The 19,850-nt window shown below is 49.7% G+C and overlaps 1 protein-coding gene across 7 annotated transcripts in view; it reads right to left on the bottom strand.

Moving 5' to 3' along the window:
- The window catches only part of CAPN13 (calpain 13), a 107,517-nt gene that overhangs the window by 30,577 nt on the left and 57,090 nt on the right, over nucleotides 1-19,850 (bottom strand). For all 7 annotated transcript variants that reach the window (XR_001918821.1, XM_018055476.1, XM_018055475.1 and 4 more), the window contains exons 9-18: nucleotides 17,746-17,820; nucleotides 15,600-15,745; nucleotides 13,440-13,579; nucleotides 9,527-9,538; nucleotides 7,245-7,447; nucleotides 5,945-5,981; nucleotides 5,550-5,606; nucleotides 3,862-3,919; nucleotides 3,707-3,765; nucleotides 1,724-1,792 (exon numbers count right to left, since the gene is read on the bottom strand). Coding sequence is in view for 6 of the 7 variants with exons in the window: in XM_018055476.1 (XP_017910965.1) it covers nucleotides 1,724-1,792; nucleotides 3,707-3,765; nucleotides 3,862-3,919; nucleotides 5,550-5,606; nucleotides 5,945-5,981; nucleotides 7,245-7,447; nucleotides 9,527-9,538; nucleotides 13,440-13,579; nucleotides 15,600-15,745; nucleotides 17,746-17,820 (856 nt within the window). In the remaining variant the exon portion in view is untranslated. The remainder of the gene's footprint in view (nucleotides 1-1,723; nucleotides 1,793-3,706; nucleotides 3,766-3,861; nucleotides 3,920-5,549; nucleotides 5,607-5,944; nucleotides 5,982-7,244; nucleotides 7,448-9,526; nucleotides 9,539-13,439; nucleotides 13,580-15,599; nucleotides 15,746-17,745; nucleotides 17,821-19,850) is intronic.

Here is a 19,850-nt window from a genome sequence, read left to right as displayed (position 1 = left end):
TGACCCAATCTTTCTTGGCCTCAGTCTACCCCCTCTGCAGCACAAGGCTAATTAATGTACTACCTACCTTGTAGGTTTGCTGTGAGGAAGAAATGAGCACATCTTACAAAGAGCTTAGAAGCGCACCTTGCGCGCTAGTGAGCGCAGTGTAGGCGGCACTGAAGGCAGGTGAGAACTGTCTCTGGGACCAGGCGATGCCTCAGGGTGGAGTCCCCTGAACACCTCAGTATTTTTACAGGGCAGTTCTCCATTTGCTGGGGACTTTTCTGCTGCTGCTGCTGCTGCTAAATCACTTCAGTCGTGTCTGACTCTGTGCGACCCCATAGACGGCAGCCCACCAGGCTCCCCTGTCCCTGGGATTCTCCAGGCAAGAACACTGGAGTGGGTTGCCATTTCCTTCTCCAGTGCATGAAAGTGAAAAGTGAAGGGAAGTCGCTCAGTCATGTCTGACTCTTCGCGACCCCATGGACTGCAGCCCACCAGGCTCCTCCGTCCATGGGATTTTTCCAGGCAAGAGTAGTGGAGTGGGGTGCCATTGCCTTCTCCGGGGACTTTTCTACCTCCCTCTAATTCTCACTCTAACCCTCAGCCTCCTATTTCCCAGGTGAGAACATGGGCTGGTGAGTCCTGTGCCCTGATGAAACAGACAAGCACCAGAGGACTGAACCCAGGATGTTTCAAAGCAAAATACCCCCAGCAGGTGCTCAGTCCGGGCTGACTGTGAGAGCCAATTACGGTGAACGGGCAGCATGAGAACTTTTCCTGGCCTTACTTGGCTTTTGTGCATTCAGAGTCCCAGGTGTCCTCAGTTAGGTAGGGACCCAGTGTCGTGCACTCGTTCACTCATTTGTTCAGCACTGTTTAGCATCTGCTGTGTGTCGGACACCGTGGGAGACACTGAGGGAAAGGATGAACATGAGGGCTCCCTGCCCGGGAGGACCCTGCACTCTAATGGATGGGCCATCAGTCATCGCCGTGTCCAGTGGGAAACCCAATCACTCCAATCAGAGGCAGGTGATATAAATAAACAGTATTAAACAGGAAATGTTTGCGTCTTATTGTTGTGAGTTCAAGTGTTGGGAGCTGAGTGGGAACTAACCGGGTCTGGAGAGGGGAGACAAGGCCCCCACGGAGTTTTGGGGTCTGGACTCTCAGGCTGGGTGGGCACCAGGCAGGCTCCCATTGCAGGGAGGGGAAAGTGAGGAGTCTCACATTAGGGTTCAAAGGAGCAGGTGGGATGAGTGGGGGCTTCTCTAGACCCCAAAGTGGAGTCTTAACTCAGAGGGTCTTGGGTACAGCTGGTGAGTTTTGACTTTGTCCTGGCAACAGTGGTGAGGCCACACTAAGGCCACAGACCACAACTGTGACACTGATCTGTTTTCTGGCAGAGGTAGGGGAGGGGAACGAGGTGAACTAGTGGCTTGGGGGATGCTGCAGTGGGCTCACAGAGAAATGGGGAGGGCAGTGCCAGCTGGCAGTCCACTGTGACCCTTTCTCCTCTGGCCTCCTAGAGCGGTCCTCAGCCTGCCACCTGACTGAGCATGGCCTTGAGCCATCCAGTGCTGCACGCACATCTCCCCAAGCTAAACCGGGGCTCTCCTTGAGGGTAGGGTGAGGTTCCCCTTCTTTCACAACCCTCAATGCTGGGGCAGAATCGGGCACCCAGTAAAGCTGTGCCAACCCAACTGGAATGAACACTCGTCAAAAGAGAACATGCTGGTACCTGGCAGTGGACAATGCGGCTCCACAGCCTTGAAAACTCCTCTTGGTCAAGTCGCCCGTTCACCTTCAGCTGGTGGGGAGTTAAGAGTCAAGCAGTCTTGTGTGCAGTGAGCAGAGGGGCCTCAGGCCTGGAGAGGCTCCATCCATCACCTAGTAACACAGGCGGTCGAGTCACCTGGACGTGGCCCCACACCAGCTGGCTCTGATGCGTCTAAAAGGGACCTGCCTTAGATTCGTTTCACAGGAGAAAACGGGCAATTGGAAGAAGGCACTCCTGAGAAAGGGGTGCCAATGTCATTTCACCCATGGAAAGAGGTTGAACCCCAAACACAGCCTTCACCAGTTGGGGGGGGGCCCCCTTGTAGAGGGGTGGGAAGCAGCAGTGGGGGGAGGTCACTGCAACTCCTGAGGCAGGCTGAGAGATGAGCGCATGTGCTAAGTGTTTTTGCGGCCTTGGAGGGACCACAATCTGGGTATTAAAGCCGGCCCTGGTCCCTCCATGCTGTGTGCTGCGCTTAGCTGCTCAGTCGTGTCCGACTCTGCAACCCCATGAACTGTAGCCCACCAGACTCCTCTGTCCATGGGGATTCTCCAGGCAAGAATACTGGAGTGGATTGCCATACCCTTCTCCAGGCGATATTCCCAACCTGGGGATCGAACCAAGGTCTCCCACATTTCAGGTGGATTCTTTACCATCTGAGCCACCAGGGAAGCCTGGTCCTCCCATACAAAGAGTTTAATGAGAACTAATGGAAAGAATGGATCTCTTTGGCACTGGAGGGGAGATGACGGGTGAGCAGGAGGAAGGGTAGAAAAGGTTGGTCTTCTGTGCTGGGGTCCAACAGACATGACCTCCCCTGGGGTTACCTGCCCTAGGCTGCGGGGCTCCTGAGTGTCATTCTGATTTATCTGTAGGGATGAGCAGTGTCTCTGAGTGATTCTATACAACAGTCAAGAGATAGGGCCTGACGGACGCGTTCATCAAGATGGCTCTTGTTCGACAATGCCCAGCTTCAGGTCCCCAGTAGAGCCTTGTTAAGAGTGAACGAGCTGGGGGATCGGTGACCCCTCAGGGAGACAGTGCACACCGAGGGGAGAGTCACAAGGTGACCCCTGGGGGATATGCCCACCAGCAGGGAGATGGGGTGGCAGGGGAGAAATGGCTCCCAGGGCAGTGGAAGTCAGGACGGGAGGTGGGAGATCCTGGGCTTGGGTCCCAGTCCAGCCACCTGTGGCCACGGAACTAGGGCAAGCCACTGCCCAGCCCAGCCCAGCCTCATCTGTCGGTGCAACAGAATAGTAATAACAGGGAGTCACTGCCACGCGGACCCAGGGGTTCCTACATTAGCTGGATGGACTGTACAGGCCACAGGGTCCCAAAGAGTCGGACACAACTGAGCGACTTTCACTTTGGTGGTTGTTACCTTTATTGAACTGGGGTTTTGTTGAGCAAGGAATTTAAATAGTGGTAAGGAGAGGGGTAGAAGGAAAGAAATTAGGATACTATCCTTTGCTAAGCAGTGAAGAATACTATTAGAACATGTGCTTCGGAGGCTGAAAACTTTAAGTTCAAATTCAGGCACAAATCCTGACTAGCTGTGTGATCTGGGTGAATGACTAAACCTTTCTGAACCCCCGTTTCTTCCATTGTACCATGGGACAATACTTATATTACAGAGATTCTTGCAAGAACTACAAGGGAAAAAATATCTATCAGTACCATCTGAGATGCAGTAGACACTTGATAGATAGTAAGTGTTGTTGTTGTTGCCTTGGTGGTTCTAGAGAGTTAGTGAGTTAGTGCAGAGTTCCTAGAAACCCAGGCTTTTTGGTGAGCCCTTAGAACCAAGGAAAAAGAGAAAACAGTGAGAGTGGAAAAAGATTCTCTACTGTCCCAGTTAGACCCCTGAGGTTAGCTGATGGAGCAGACAGGCTCTCAGTGCTGGGGAGGCGGTGGGGGGTGGATGGTGACTGCAAAGGATACATCCATCAGAGCCACGATGCTGCGGCACTCGTCCAAGGAGAACGCGTCCCCTGGAGGTCCTGAGCGGAAGAGCAGAAAGGACTGAGAGGTCTGAGAGGGCGCGTTGGCCTGGCGCGGCTGTGAGGATGGGGCCGGCCGGGCCAGCAGGTCCTTACCTCTTAGGAATTCCCGGTTGAGAAGGCTCTGAAGCTGCGTAGCATCAATGTCCAGCCCCTGCTCCAAACGAGGAAGGGATGCAGGAATCACATCAGTGCCCAGGAACCGAGGGGCAATGCCTGCCCGACTGTGAAAGCACTGGGATTTCTGAGCACTTAAGTTCCCATCTCACCTTTGTCATGAAGCCTTTTCTTTTTCTTTTTGGCCACGCGGCATGACTTGTGAGATCTCAGTTACCTCACCAAGGACTGAACCCGTGCCCTCAGCAATGAAAGCATGGAATCCTAACCACCAGGGCTCCAGGGAATTCCCATGAAGGCTTGCCTGATTGCTCCAGGCCATAACTCCCTCCCTGAACATCTGCAGTGCTGATCACTCCTGACACTTGATATCTGGTGAGGGTCACCTTGCATTTCTCTCTGTATTCATTATTGGGCTGAAAGCAGTGTTTGCTTCTTCCCCATCATACCAGGCACTTGGGAGCCCCTCAGGAGAAGTATTGTTGAATGAATCAATTCAGCCCTGCAGGTATGTGTCCCCATCTGCTTCCAGAAAGATGGGAGTGAGAGAAAACATGGCTACTATGTGTTGTGTGTGTGTGTGTGTGGTGAGGAGAGACACACATGCCAGGAATCCAGGCTAAGAGAAGCTGCTCTAATTGAGCACATGACTTAGTACTCATCTTCCCAGCCACAGAAGCTAGAAAGGGAGACATCATGGTTTCCCTTGGATAAAAAACAGGAAGCAACAGAGGTTGAGGGGAGAGATGCTCTTCCTGGCTTGAACTCCTGAAGGTGTTAACTGCCTTCCCTTTTCTGCTGGGGACCCTGACCAGCTTTACGGGCAGTGGCTTCCATGATGATTGTATGGAGAAGCAGAGCTGTTCCCCATGCCGGCATTTCTCATACCCAGCCTGGTAACAGTGAGGGCATAATGAGATGTCACCACCCTGGGAAAGCTTGTCTACGGGAGAAGGAGCTGGCGAGAGGGCTTGAGCAGCGGCTCTGCAGAGCACCATGAGGTCAGGGGGAAGAAGACGCCTCCTTGGGGGTCTTCTGGGAACCCATATTTCTGGGGAAGGAGGCCACCTGTGTGACACAGCGAGGGCCCAAGAGCTGCCCACCTGTCTTCCCGAGGCCAGCTCGGTGTGTATGGTCATCCGTATGGCTTTCTGTTTCCCACACCGACATGATGACTAATGGTAGGAGGCCCATCGTGTGGAGCCCTTGGCAGCTGTTTTTCTCCTGACAAGTCAAGGATCTCTATAACAGCTTATTAAACCATTAAGAAAATCCCTTGTGCACATAGGTGGCTTGGCAGGAAGAAGGCTAGTGGTGCTTTCTGAAAGCTGGCCATGTCCCAGGAGGAAGGGTGCCAACGGCAGTGGGAGGCGGCAGAGCGGGAGAAGGGAAGATTTCCAGGGGCAGTGCCGACAGCTTGTTTAAAGATTTATACATCCCACCCTCCTATAAGGGGCCCCTCCCTTTCAAAACTCTACACTTCACCCCAGATGTCACCCAGTTGGGGTGTCCCACCTCCCCGGATCAGTTCTGGAGGCATCCAGGGAGAGAGGCCGGTCATCTTCCTCTCTAGCCTGGTAAGGATGTGGGAGAGGCTTTCTTTCCTCTCACCTCTTCATCCCTGTCCTAGGCAGGGCCCCTCATGGCCACATTGCTAAGTACAGTACCTGCTGAGCATACTTGTAGAAAATGCTCTGCTGGGAGCCATTTCCTGGAAGACTTGCCTGGATGTAAGGAAGAACAGCCAACATCAAATTTCTGGGAAAGGGATCCCCTGTCTGATACAGTGAGGGTCCCAGAACCTCCCACTTGGAAATTAGAGGCTTCATCCAGCAACTGGATCAAACCTTTGCGGGGAATAGGAAAATGGAAGCTTGTGGAAGGAAGACGGTTGGGTCCAGCCTGGCCTCTGGAGCCTGGGCTTCTCCCCTCGTCCCTGCCCCCTTGGAGCTGTCACCAGCCCGTTGTGGTGTCTCTCCTTCACTGGTCAGTGGTGAGGCAGAAGGAAGGAGATAGAAGCTCTTGGGGATGGGCCGTGACCCACTGAAGGCTGCCAACCTACCTGCAGGGCTATCAGGTTGAGACTGCCGTCCAGGTTCCTAGAAAACCAGGGGACAGTGTGACAAAGATGACCAGCTCACTATTCAAAGGAGGCTTATGCTTACATACAGTGGGCACCTCTGGAGACATTGGGCATCTGTGCCAAGGACACGTGTAGAGAGTCCTCAGCACAGCGGGCTGTGAAGTGGGCAGTCAGGAGACAGATGAACATCGTGACCTCATGTCCAGTCTTCAGGGTGGGCCTCCCCGGCCTTCAAATCATTTAGTAAACTGTTCCTTTCACACCCAAATATGGGTGTTTAGTGACCCCCATTGCCAGGATGGTAAATCAGATTTGTCTTAGGTTCCAACAGTGAGTCGTGGCACAGTGACCGCATGGCATGCTGGACTGAGAAGGCCTCATCTGCACTCAGCTGTGAAGACTGCCCCGGCAGCAGTGATACCTGCCTCGGTGCCCCAGCAGCGAGTGTGCTGTTGGTCCCAGTCTTGACCGCCGACTTGGCAGTGACCCCACATTCTGGCCACATTTCAGACAACTACCATGCATGCCGTGTACCACCTCCCTGCGTGTTACGGACAGCATTGCTTATTCTTCAATGAGCCCCATCCTTGCCCACCTCCCTGCTTCTGCTCATGCTTTTTTCCTCCACCAGAGTCTCTTGGACTACAAGAAGGTCAAACCAGCCAATCCTAGAGGAAATCAACCCTGAATATTCATTGGAAGGACTGATGCTGAATCTGAAGCTCCAATACGTTGGCCACTTGATGCAAAGAGCCAACTCATGAGAAAAGACTCTGATGCTGGGAAAGATTGAAGGTAGGAGAAGGGGACGACAGAGGATGAGATGGTTGGATGACATCACCGACTCGATGGGCATGAGTCAGGACAAGCTTTGGAAGATGGGGAAGGACAGGGAAGCCTGGTGTGCTGCAGTCCATGGAATCGCAAAGAGTCAGCCATGATCGGGCAACTGAACAACAGCACTGCCTTCCCCTTTGAAACTCTGAGTTATGTTTTTCTCAAGGACTAGCTCACATGCCATGCCCCCAAGAAGCCTTCCTCTGGCCCTGTTTCCAGAGATGGGTCCCTGACTGGCTGTCTCCCATGTGACCCTGCCTTCTATCAAGCAACATCCTCACCCTCTTTTTTGTCTTGGCATTGGACTTGGCATTGAGTTTCTCCAGAGTGAGGGCTGTGCTGCGTCCCCCACTGACACAGTGCATTGCTGCACAGAATGATGTGATGTGTTCTTATAAAATTAAGTAGGAAAAAAACGTTTAGAATCCCAGAAGTTCTGTACCTGTCACTGTCTGGCATCTTCAGGAAGATTCGGAGCAAGAATTCAACACCTTCTCTGCCCTCGGAGACGACCACCACGTAGGTCCCGGGGCTCAGACTGAAGCACTCTGTGAGGTTGCATGTGGTTTCAGACACAATGCCCTTCTCAGCAATCCTGAATTTGGAGAAGAAGGTGGATGGCAATCTGTCTTGGAAGTGCTGGAACTGGAGGAGATGGGATCTTGGTGAGAAACCCCCTATGTCTAAGGGCCCCAGCCACTGGGAGAGACCCCCCTCCTCCCAGGTCCCTCACTATCCCTCAGAACAGCCCTACAGGCCCTGAAAAGGGAGAGACAGTTGCTTACCTGAAGTCTCAAAATGCAACAGAGTTCAGACTGTTATTTAATATAGATGCTAACACTGCAATGAATGCGAGGAAATATGACACATGGCTTTACCTCATTAAACCTTACAGCATCCTGGGCTTCTGGGTTTATCGCTCTGCTTATATATAAAGACGAATCCCATGAAAACCAGTGAGATTCTTCCAGTACTAGATTACCTTCGGAGCCCCTAAAATCCCTTCTCCCTGGGCTCTTTTGCAAAGCACTCTTGGACCCCTGTAGCACTGTGCAGCTGGGGGCCTTTCACTCCCTCCATCTGGTCCTTCCAGTGAAGTCCTGAAATGCCTTCTCACTGGAGAATAATAGGCTCTGATCATTTTCCTTTTATTTCAATATTTGCTTAGAGACAAAACAATAAATATAACGCACTTCCTATTACTGGATGTCACATACATATTACATAATAAAAACCCCTTACTAAATAAATTTTCCCCAATACGGTTGAGATTGGGATTCCATTTAGAATGAGCATGCAGCGTGAAATGACTGCTTGTGAGCTCTGCCTTGGGGGGAAGCAGGGAGACGGGAGAGGTTCTCTGCAGGGGCTGGGGACCAGGCCGGGCTGCACGAGGAGACCACAGTGGCTGCTGAGCAGCAGGGAGTTGGGCTGAGGCTCCACAGTGGTTCTGCTGACAGCAGCAGCAGCCCCAATAGGTTTGGAGCCTACCTTGCTTGGGCCTTTCTGGCAAAAGCAATGATGAGATCAGTTCTCCAGAGAATCAGCACTGTTCTACATGTGTGTGTGTGTATACATAGATGTGTGTGTGTGCACGTGCAGATGGGGAGGCAGTGTGTGCAGAGGTGTGTGGGCTTTGAGTCTCTTATAATCACAAGACCTGACCCTGTAATTCCAGGGAAGGGGATCATGCCTTTTCTTTAATCAAGACCTCATTTCATTCTCCAGCTCTGAGAACTAGAACCCTGACCTGTTTCTTGCACTTGAGTGCTGCCCTTGAAGTCCTTCCCGCAGTTCTAATTTCATGACTGGTATGCTGAGAACCAGAGTCAGACCCTAAATGCAGCTCTGTGGCTGTGCCGCCACTGTGACAGACAGGTCTCCTCACTGTTTGCAGTCTGCCTGGGCTTCTGTGTGCCCCCTGCTCAGAGACCCTCGCCCCAGCCTCTGTCTCCCTGTCGGGGTACCTCTGGGAGGTCTGGAGGAGGGTCCCTGGACCTGCCAGCAGGCTGCAGTCACTATTCATTGAATGTGGCCCCATCCTGCTGCATCTCTTCTCCCTTCCATCCTCGGTCTGGTCACATGCACCTCCCTTTGGCAATAACAGCACCACAGAGCTCACATCTATTTAAGCAGTCTGAGTGCCTGGGAGGTCAGGTTTCCCAAACTCTGTCTTTCCTTCTCCATCCTTACCCATATTTTGGTCACCTTTCACCCATGCCAAGCCACAATATTTACTGGGGTGGGGGGTGGGGTTGTCGTGGTGGCAGCAGCTAGCAGGAGGGTGGTGGCAGTGATGTTGTAAGAAGGGTTGGAGGACATGCCTTGAGCTTGTATTTGCATTGCATGCATCCTAGTCGTGGTGAGTTTGGGGGCTGAAAAAGAATACAGGAGGCTAAAGATACCCGTTAGTCCTGTCTCTCGTCTTAGAAGGGATCAGCAGTATCAATCTTATCTATCAGGGGCCAAATGTTGAGGATGGTTTCATGGTTGCAGCCTCTCTGGGATGTCAAGCCAGAGAACAACCCAAGGAATCCAGCTTTAGATGAGCGCAGCTGAAATATTTCCTGTGTTGTTGACCTGTTTGGAGGTTCTAAGCTTGTGTCTGTTGCAGGACATAGCAAGACTGAACTGGCAGCCACCGAACAGCGAGAGACACATGGAGGTCAAGGGTGTTGGAAGAGGCACAGCAATAATGACAGACGGCAAGGGCGGTGGCCATACCTGATAGTCGACCTGTGGGAAGAGAAGAAAGGCAGGTTCAGGAACTCAAACAAAAACCCAAAGGTGAGCAGATCCGAGCAGCCTAGCCCAGGGCTGTGTTCCTTTTTCTTGCACGCCCAGCCTGTTCCCTGGAACACCCGGGAGATGAATGGGGACCATCACTCTTTTCCCATGTGAAGCTGCAAGAAAGGAAAGCCAGCTGCTGTAGAGACCTGAAGGGGAAGGAAATCAAGGGTGGGGGAGGGATTTGAGGAGAGGAGAGTCTTCCTTTATCATCTCAGCTTGGTTACTCTTCACAGCAATGATGATAAAATTGAGAGGAAAAGGTAAATGGTGAGGGGGACAAGATCAAGTACAAATTCTCCAGCTCTGGAGCTCTAATGAGAAGGAAATTTGTTCTGTCAAATTGCTGTAAAGCATGATGGGAGTTTGTTCTAATGTCCCCCATCCCACTGTATCCCAGTGTTTGTAGGGATGTATGTGTGTGTTTGAATGGGGAAATGTCTATGTTCCAGTCTGCCCATGTTGTAGAAGGAAGCACCGAAGATGGAGTCCCATTTTTAAGCCACTTCAGGGTTTACAAAGTACTTCCATGTAATGTATTAGATTGTCACGGTAATCCGAAGCAGAAGGTAGGCTCCTTATTCTATGAGTGTGGAAACTGAGGCTCTGCAGTCTCAGTAGCAGAAGTGAGAATAGAGAGAGCTGTGTTGCTTCCTTTTCAATTAATACCCACCACCTCCAGGCACTGTATTTCATGTTGGCATGGGTTTCAGTTCTATTCTACTGCTGATCCTCAGCTCCACTTAGGTGTACAGACCATTTGACTTGCCTTCCTCAGACGTCTCTGGAGCTCATGGGTAAGCTGGAAGGGAGGTGGAAAGTCCAGGCTCGGGGAGGATGAAGCTTGTCCACCCTTCCCTTTTCCCTTTCGGTCTTCTCCCTGCCTATCTGCATATCACCCATGTTTGGTATGATGCAAGGCAGAGCCTTGATCCCATAACACTTGGAGGGTCACAAGCCCATGCCAAGGTGGCAGCCTTGTCCTCACAACACCACTGGAGCCCCGGAGACTTCAAAGCCTAGTTGCTGGCATTAACATGGCCTATTTCTCAGCAGAACCATGGAAGGACCCCACAAGTGTCTCCTGAGATGTCAAGGTCTGGACTGCTCTTTGGTGTTTAGAACCCTCTCAATCAGGATTTTACAAGATCCAGTGGGATCTCCAGGGAGCCTGAGGAGCTCATGGGTCTGCACGTTGTTGTTGTTTAGTCACCAAGTCCTGTCTGACTCTTTTTCGACCCCGTGGACTGTAGCCCACCAGGCTCCTCTGTCCATGGGATTTCCCAGCCAAGAATACTGGAGTGAGTTGCCATTTCCTTCTCCAGAGGATCTTCCCGACCCAGGGATCAAAGACATGTCTCCTGCATTGGCAGGCAGATTCTTTACTACTGAGCCACCTGGGAAGCTGAGGTCTGCATGTCCCTTCAGCCAGGTGGGCAGAAGAGAAATAAGGCAGCTCTAGTTGAAAAGTAGACAAACAGGCTTGGCAACATTTAGAAAACAGATATGATTACAATCTTGCTCCTGAACGATAAAGACTTCGAGCAAATCAGTAAACACAAGGCTGCTACATTGTCCAAATGACAATAAAAAGTGCACACCCAACTTCTGTGCACTGAGAGCAGCCCCTATATCCTCTCTGGACTTCTCTCATTAGGAAATGGAAGAGTAGGCTGAAATATTTTTAGTAGTCCTGTCTGGTCCTGAACTGTAAAAGTCTACCTGGGTATACCAGATGCCTCATTCCTTCCCAGCCTTTCCCAATTCCTTTTGCTTTGTTTTTCTTGGAGGTGGAAAGCTGGGGGACTTTTAAGTTGAGGGGGCACCTGAATAAGTTGGGATCCTTGGCCAAACACAGTGGAAACCAATCTAGGGTGGAGTGAGCAAAAAGTCTTTTATGGAAAGGAAAGTCACAGAATCAACGGGAAATCTAAGGAATGCAAATTGGAAGGCGGGCAGGAATGAAAAGAGGTGGCTACACGGCTGGACACCACCACCGGATCTGACTGCATTGCTGCTTGTGGGCCCAAAGATTTGCTGCAAAGAATCCCTTGGCTGACCCCACACCTTTAGTTACTTTTTCAAGACTCAAGCCCTAGAGTGATCAAGAACATCTGATCGGACAAGCCTGGCCCAACAGTCTACTCCTTTGTATCCAAGGGCTGGGAGAGGCAATATTTGACCTCTTTGCCGCAGTGGGAGACCAAGCCTTGCCTAGTCCCTGCCCACATGGAAAGGGTTCACATGTGCCCAGTGGTGATGAAAAGGACAACTGTCCATGATGTTCTTTTGATGTCCAAAGATGTTCTTTTGATAGTCTCTGCTGGTTTGAGGTGCCTCAAAAGTATGGTCTTTTGATTTCATGCAACTAGAAGCGAAAATGTGCTCAGAGAGGGCAGGATCCAAAGGGTTCTCCACCTTCTAGAACCAGAAGAATTGTTTTTCTTTGCACTGTGAGCATCACCAGAAAGGCACATGCCTAAGTCCTGCTGAGAGTTTTGGTCCTGGGGCCACAAGTTCTGGTCTCAAGCACACCCTTGTCACCATCTTGCTGCACCTTGGGCAGGACACTCATTCGCCGTGACCTGTGACTTCCACATCTATAAAAGCAGGTGTACTAGGGTTTTTGAGACAATGAATGTGAACATGCTTGGAACTCTGAAGTTCTCTATCAGCAAGGCCTTCCTATTAGAGTGAACCATAGCCAGTACACAAGACTGTTTCAGGACCCAGAAGTTCTGCCTGTCCATGAGGGGGCTGAAGCCCTAGATGTGAATATTGCCTTAGTCTTGGGTAACATTCCTGGGCTTCATCCTAAAGATGCCATAATCAGAGCTCCAGTCACACAGATGATGGGTGTACTGAAGGCCTGAGAGACATCTGGTGCCCAGTTCCCAGTTCTGCCATTAACTCTGACAATGCCACTTCACCTCTAACATGGGGACAGAGGATCCCTGCATTGGATGTTTGTGCACTTAGCTATCCATGTTTGTGCAGAGGCTGCAGGGTGTATGCTTTGAGGACCCTTCACTTGATCTTTGGGATGCATTAAATTATTTGGGAAAGGAGAAGGGATCAAGGGTGTCAGATTTTCTTTCGTAACTCCTTTATTTTACATGGTATTAAAAAAAAAAAAGAATTCCCTGATCATCTGCTCACAGTTAGGGTGTGTGCAGGTGAGTATGAGTAGGCGAGGGGAGGAGAGGACCCCTTCAGAGCTGAAGGGCTGGCTGGGAGAGGCATGAGAGGGGAGGGGAGAGGAGGCTGGGTAGAGAGGAAGACCTGGCCTTGGATGAGTGGCCAAGCAGAGGCTTGTAAGCCAACCAAGGAACTTTCACCAGACTTTAGTTTCAGCGTGAGAGAAAAATGTACCTCCTGGATGTATAGGACTGTTTTTTTTTCCTTAAACTACTCCCAGAGTATAACCAATGATCCTCAAACATTCCTGGGTATACGCAGTCTCCAGAGAGCTCATTACAATGCAGACTTTCAGGCTCTGTCCAGGGGGATTGACTGGGACTCAGCAGGTTGGAGGGTGGTCCTGGGAATATGCACTGTTGCAACAGCTGGACTTGGATCAGATTACTTTTTGAGGAACAAGCATTAGAGCCACCAGCGTACCAGGAAACTGTGACAAGTGACAAGGACAGGAGGTGTGTCCCATTGTACTCTTCTGTCTCAGGATTTCCCTGAAAATTTATAGACTTGAACCCAGTGAACTCAATTGCCCTTTGGGTTTTACCTCTGAGTCTGTTGCCGAGTGAAATTTCCCAGGCTAGTCAGTTGCTTTCTCCACCCAAGGTGTATGGAAATGTCCCCAAAGGGCACGCCTTGAAACATACTGCCTTACCTTGAACACCTCATACTTCACTGGAAATGTCCTGTCTTTTGCCTTTATATTTTGTGGCCCAATGTTGAAGGACATGATGACATTGTTGTTTTCCATGCTGTCTGGCACAGAGAAGGTGTATTGCATGCCCCTCTGGTATCCTGCATGAAGAATAGCAGTGATTGGACCTCAGCTTGTCCCTGGGGTTCTGGGATGGAACCATGACCACTTCAGAGCGCCAAGCCCAGTTCAGTGGGTTGTGGAAGAAACTCTGCATTTGAAGACCCAAGACCAGGGTTCCAGTCCCCATAGTTACTAGTTGTGGCACAAGCTGCTTTATTTTGTGAGCCGTAGTCTCTTCTTAAAAACAAGGAGGGAAAGTATAGTTCCTATGTGGTGAAAATGTTTCTTCCACTGTAAAATGGAGGGCTATTTTTATAAAGGGTTTCCCTGGTGCATGGTAAGGAATTCGCCTGCCAATGCAGGAAATGTGGGTTCAATCCCTGGATTTGGGAAGATCCCCTGGAGAAGGAAATGGCAATCTACTCCAGTACTCTCGGCTAGGAAATCTCATGGACAGAGAAGCCAGGTGGGCTATAGTCCATGGGGTCACAAAGAGTCAGACATGACTTGGTGACTAAACATAAACAATTTTTGTAATAAGTGGGATTCCCGAGGCCTCAGGTATGCATGAGCTTATGCACTGGTGACAACCATGGAGCCGTGAAATGATGTCAAACCCCCAAGCACACATGGAGACAGAGGAAGGGAGGCTGAGAGATGTCAATTCATAGAACTCTGCTACCCGAGTGTCCTCACCAAAGCCAGAGGGAGACCACTAATGTGAAAACCATGAGATTCCAATGCGTGGGAGATAACATATGAAAAATGAATGAAGATAAATCAAGAGAGAGATGAATTAGTAAACATCAGAAGGTTAAGGCACAATTGGGAAGCTCTGAAAGGCAAAGAGGGAGACATACATGACCATCACAGTTGTCAGCTTTTTTGTGAGGGTCTAAGGTGATGCACCCAGGTGCGCTTAGCAGCACAGAGCCGGTGCTGTTGGCTGCCGCCCTGCCCTCTCTCCCTTGTAAGGAATTACTAACGATGGCACCAATGTATAATTCTGGCTAGTTTCTCGACCTGCACTATATTTAGGGAAGAGGGCTTTAGCCCCACAGTTGGGTAGGTGGAGCTCAGGAAGATTTAAATCAGTCAACCTGCTGCCTAAGAGTGACTCAGTGACTTCTCAGAATCTGCCCATGGCCTCCTGGTGACTAGCTTCTCTGACCAGCAGAGTGAAAAGACGGGGGGAGGGTGGGTGGTGAGATCATTCAAACACACTATACTTGGCAGACTGGTGCCAAGGAGAGGGAATGCGCATGTCGAGGTGCAAGGGCGCACACGCACGCATGCACACACACACACACACACAAATACATTGTTTGCATAGCCTTTACTATCCAGGGTGTGTAATCACACTCAGGTTCATCTTCAGAGGGTGATATTTCACTCATCCATGTCACAAAAGGGGAACCGAGGCAAGTGAGAGTATGTCACTTACTCCCTTAAAATCTCATCAATAAAATTCATCTTCCAGGAGCCCAAAGACAGGCTCTGAGGCGCCCACCTCTTGGACCTCAGTACGGTGCTGCAGCCTGCAGGTACCAGTCAACATCAACCAACAGGGGCAGGAGTATGCTCCCTGGTGCCTGGATGGGGCTTTGTGGCTTCCAGGGGCAGACAGAGATGACTAATTCCACTGGGAACAGTTAGGGAGACTAAGGACAGAGAGACCAGAGCCACAAAGCCAAACTGTGGCAAAGACAGTGGTTGAACTCAGGGCCTGACACATGTCCAGTGTTCTTCTCACAGCCCTCCCAAAGTCCTGGATAATCACTGAAGTGCAGTGGGCCCATTCTAGTCCTGGGAGGTGGTGGAGGTTAGCAGAAGGGCTGTGGGAAAGCAAGAAGCCAGGGGAGGCACATCTGAGAGCCTCCCACCCACCCCCTCCAGCAATCATTTCTCCTGGAGAAACACAGCTGTCCCTTTGGGCTGACAAAGTCCTCCCCTTCTTTAGGCTGATGGTCTAGAATCAAGGGCCACTGAGAGCTTAAGCCAGGACAGGGCAAGAGCTGGCAGCTTCTCACCTGGTAGTATAATTAATGTCATAGCTACCTTCAGTGTTTCCTGGAATTAGGTGGTCCTTAAACGTCATTTGGGACCACCTTTCATGGAGCATGCTTCCATGGTCCAGGCTGATTGGAACTTGGTTACATATAAACAGGCCGAAGAAGTTATCTCGGAAATCTTGATATGACATCCTGTTATAAACAGAGACACATCGCTTTAGTGACCATTCGTTTGTTCCTTGGGTGGAGGTTCCCATCACTTTACTGTCCCTTTGCCTATCAACTACAGTGTCCATTGATTTACCACTATCCTACCCAAAGACCAGAACCCCATTCTGGTTCATTTGTGGGCAAATGCCCTTCTGATTTCTCCTGGGAGGACAAGTGAAAGTGAAAGTCACTCAGTCGTGTCCGACTCTTTGCGACCCCATGGAATACTCCATGGAATTCTCCAGGCCAGAATACTGGACTAGGTAGCTGTTCCCTTCTCCAGGGGATCTTCCCAACCCAGGGATCCAACCCAGGTCTCCCACACTGCAGGTGGATTCTTTACCAGCTGAGCCACCAGGGAAGCCCAAGGACACAGTCAAATTACGGGTTCTGTAGGCCCCTTTCCTGGCCAGCAAGATGACTGTCAGTCTCTTTCTGTCCTGGGTCCTACACACTCTGCTAATAAAATCACCTTTCCATAGGCCCTTTGCCAAATGCTCTATTGAAGTCTTGTGCTGGTGTGTGCTCAATCTCTCTGCCATGTCCAGCTCTTTGTGACCCCATGGACTGTAGCTCACCAGGCTCCTCTGTCCGTGGGATTTTCCAGGCAAGAATACCGGAAGGGGTTGCCATTTCCTTCTTCAGGGGATCTTCCCGACGTAGGGATGGAACCCATATATCCTGTGTCCCCTGCATCTCAGGTGGAGTCTTTACCACTGAGCCATCAGGGAAGCCCTTATCAGAATACAATGGACTCAACACCTAAAATCATGCCTCTGATTAAAGTTGCAAGGCTGAAAATATTTTTCCTTCTAATTTATATTTGTCCCTCTGATTCTCAATTACTTAGACCTAGTCTCTTTTTCACACATGCTAAATTTTATTTAAATTTGTCACTGAAAAAACTAGACAATTCATCAGAGAAATGTCCATCTTATCCTTTACAATGTGAGTGTAGGGCTGAGGATGTTTTTCAAATTTTTTAAAATAAAAAAAATTTAATGTTGTATTAAGGTATAACTTATTAACAGTTTTCCAATAGTTTCAGGTGGACAGCAAAGGGACTCAGCCATATATATACACATATCCATTCTCCCGCAACTCTCCTCCAACACCCAGCCTGCCACGTAACACTGAGCAGAGGTCCATGTGCTATACAGTAGGTCTTTGCTGGCTGTCCATTTTGAATACAGCAGTGTGTACATGACCTTCTCAAACTTCCTAACTATCCCTTGCCCCTGGCAACCATAAAGTTCATTCTCTAAGTCTGTGAGCCTCTTTCTGTTTGTAAGTTCACTGTATCATTTCTTTTTAGATTCCACATACAAGGACGTCATATATTTCTCTTTCTCTGTCTGACTTAACTTCACTCAGTATGACATTCTCCAGGTCCATCCATGTTTCTGCAAATAGCGTTATTTCATTCTTTTTAATGGCTGAGTCATATTCCATTGTACATATATACTACATCTTCTTTATCTGACGATATGTTTTAAAGCGTCTAGTCTTAAATAGCTGCTGAGTTATGACACTGACATCTTACTCTGAACTCTAGAGAGAGGGCTGGGAGGCTAACCTCAAGTTGCTCTTTTATGATTCATGCCAGGAAAGACTGTGGCACTCCAGGGCTCCAAAAAGACGGCAAAGAATTTACACGCCTGATAACCATGTATCCTGGTTGCCAGGAAACTGCTGATTTCAAAGCTTTAGTGCCAATATGCCTTTTCACCGTTAACATCTGCTGCAAGTTCTAATATTTCAGAGCTGAAAGGCCTTTCACGCAAAGAGAGAACACACAATATCCTTTTCAAAGCTTTGGTGTCTTGGTGGAGAAAATAAGCTCCTTCTATATAGGTCTCTGCAAAGCTAATCCTCATTCTCACAAAAGTTTAGGGAAAGGGTGGGGATTGAGGGTTTGGGCAATGGTTAAAGATTTAAAATATAATAATAATAATAAAGTGCCAAATAATAAAATAAAGTACCAAAACTCGCCATTGTCCTTATCCTCATACAGCTGGCTTTTCCGTTGGTCGTGGGTTTCCTGCCACTCCGGAGACCTGGGCATGGAGAGACAGACCATAGGATGAGATCTCCTAGGATGTTTCATTTCAACCACACATGCCCTGACAGGGGCCCTTTGCATGGGCCTCCAGAAGTTTTCAGGTGCGAGTGGACAGTGTTACTCTACCTGACAATTCTTTCTAGGCTGATAGCTTCTACACTGTCCCCAGCCTTATCCTCTTTCCTCAGCTTTAGAAGGATACATGCTATGCTTCATCCCTTGTCTCCACCAGAGCCCCACCACGACCTTGAAATCAACCTATTCCAAACCGTACTCACCCACTCTCTTCTCCTATTGCCCAAGGAAGAACGTGAAGGGTTATTCTCTCTTGTACCCTCCACGTCCAAGCCATCACCAAATATTAATGATGCATTGATTCTACCTTCTAAACCCCTCTCAAAACCATCCAATTATTTCCATCCTTATTGCTGTGTTCAAGAACCCTCACCTCCCTCGTGGACTGGCCTCCCAGAACTCAGCCCTGCCCACTTTCCTATTCATTCTCCACACCTCCAATCAAAACGATCTTTTTAAAGCAGAAGTCTGATTATGGCAGTTCCATAAACACATGAAGCACTGCCCCACTTCTCTCAGGATGAAGTTCAAACTCTGAAACAGAACTTGACCTCTGCCCACCTCTCCAGCTTTACCTGAGCAGCGACCTGTTCTCCCTGCCCTTGAACTATACACTCCAACAATAATGAATATCTTTGTTTCTTAGAAACGCTGGTCTGTCTGGTGGCCGTGGCAGCACCCAACCTCCGCTCCACCTTGGCCTTCACCATGATGCTCCCTCTGCCTGGAATACTCCTCCTTTCAGTCCTGAAGCCCAATAACTTCTATTCATTTTTCCTCCTAAAAGTTACTTCTGCTGGGAAACCTGCCTTGTCCCCTGTGGTGCCCCTCCTTTGAGCCCGCAAAGCACATTGTACCACTCCTGTCCCAGCACTTAGCACCCTCTGATACTAGTGCCTGTATATTTCTTGTTGTCCCTCATTAGCCTCCAAGGTCCATGAGATCAGTGACATTGCTCAGCATTGCATAATATCATCCAACATAGGGCTTGAACACATGCCTTGGCATATAGTAGAAGAAGTGAAGTGAAGTCACTCAGTCGTGTCCGACTCTTTGCGACCCCATGGACTGTAGCCTACCAGGTTCCTCCGTCCATGGGATTCTCCAGGCAAGGATACTGGAGTGGGTTGCCATTTCCTTCTCCAGGGGAACTTCCTGACCCAGGGATCAAACCCGGGTCTCCCGCATTGTAGGCAGACGCTTTACCCTCTGAGCCACAAGGGAAGCTGTCTATATTCTTTGAGCCCCTTTTTTTTTGCTGGGGCGGGGAGTGGGGGAGAGGAAAGAATACTGGAGTGGGCTGCCATTCCCTTCTCCAGCAGATCTTCCCGACCCAGGGATTGAACCCGGGTCTCCCGCATTGTAGGCAGACGCTTTACCGTCTGAGCCACCAGGAAAGTTATATAGTAGAATGCCATAGTTTTTTGCTGGCTTAATAAACAATTAAAGCTGTCTGCTTCATTGGGATAATGCGTTCCAGAAGCTAGTCCTAGGGTCTACAGTGAAGGATACTCTTATAGGCAGAAGGGAGTAGCTGTCCCTTCCTTTCCAGCCTGCTCCTCAAAGCAGAGGCATGCTCATAGGAGATGAGCCCCATAGGCACAAAAGTGCAATGAGATGTTTCTCTGGGAGTAACTTGCAGGGTGGGGCTGGGTCACCTCTGAGCCAGGAGAGCAAGGCAGGGACCACTCCGGCTTCTGGCTGCAGGCTGAGCCAGTCAGATGTGTTATTGTAAAATGGTAATTTTATAATTGAGTGATAATTACATTTTCTGCAGTGTGTAAGGGAAAATAAATGTAGTGTAAATCAATACACTATTGATTCATGCAAGTTTGCCTTTAAGTGTGTGTGACTGAAATTTCCATTATGGTTGAGATTAGACCATCCACTCTCCAGTTCTTAAAAAATAGGGAGGGAATTGACCAGCGCACGGGGAAAGTGAGGATGCAG

This window comes from Capra hircus, chromosome 11 (genome assembly GCF_001704415.2).
Source record: "Capra hircus breed San Clemente chromosome 11, ASM170441v1, whole genome shotgun sequence".
In the NCBI taxonomy this organism is placed as follows: Eukaryota; Metazoa; Chordata; class Mammalia; order Artiodactyla; family Bovidae; genus Capra; species Capra hircus.
The sequence above is the reverse complement of the archived record's forward strand: the minus strand, read 5'-3'. Positions and strand labels throughout refer to the sequence as shown.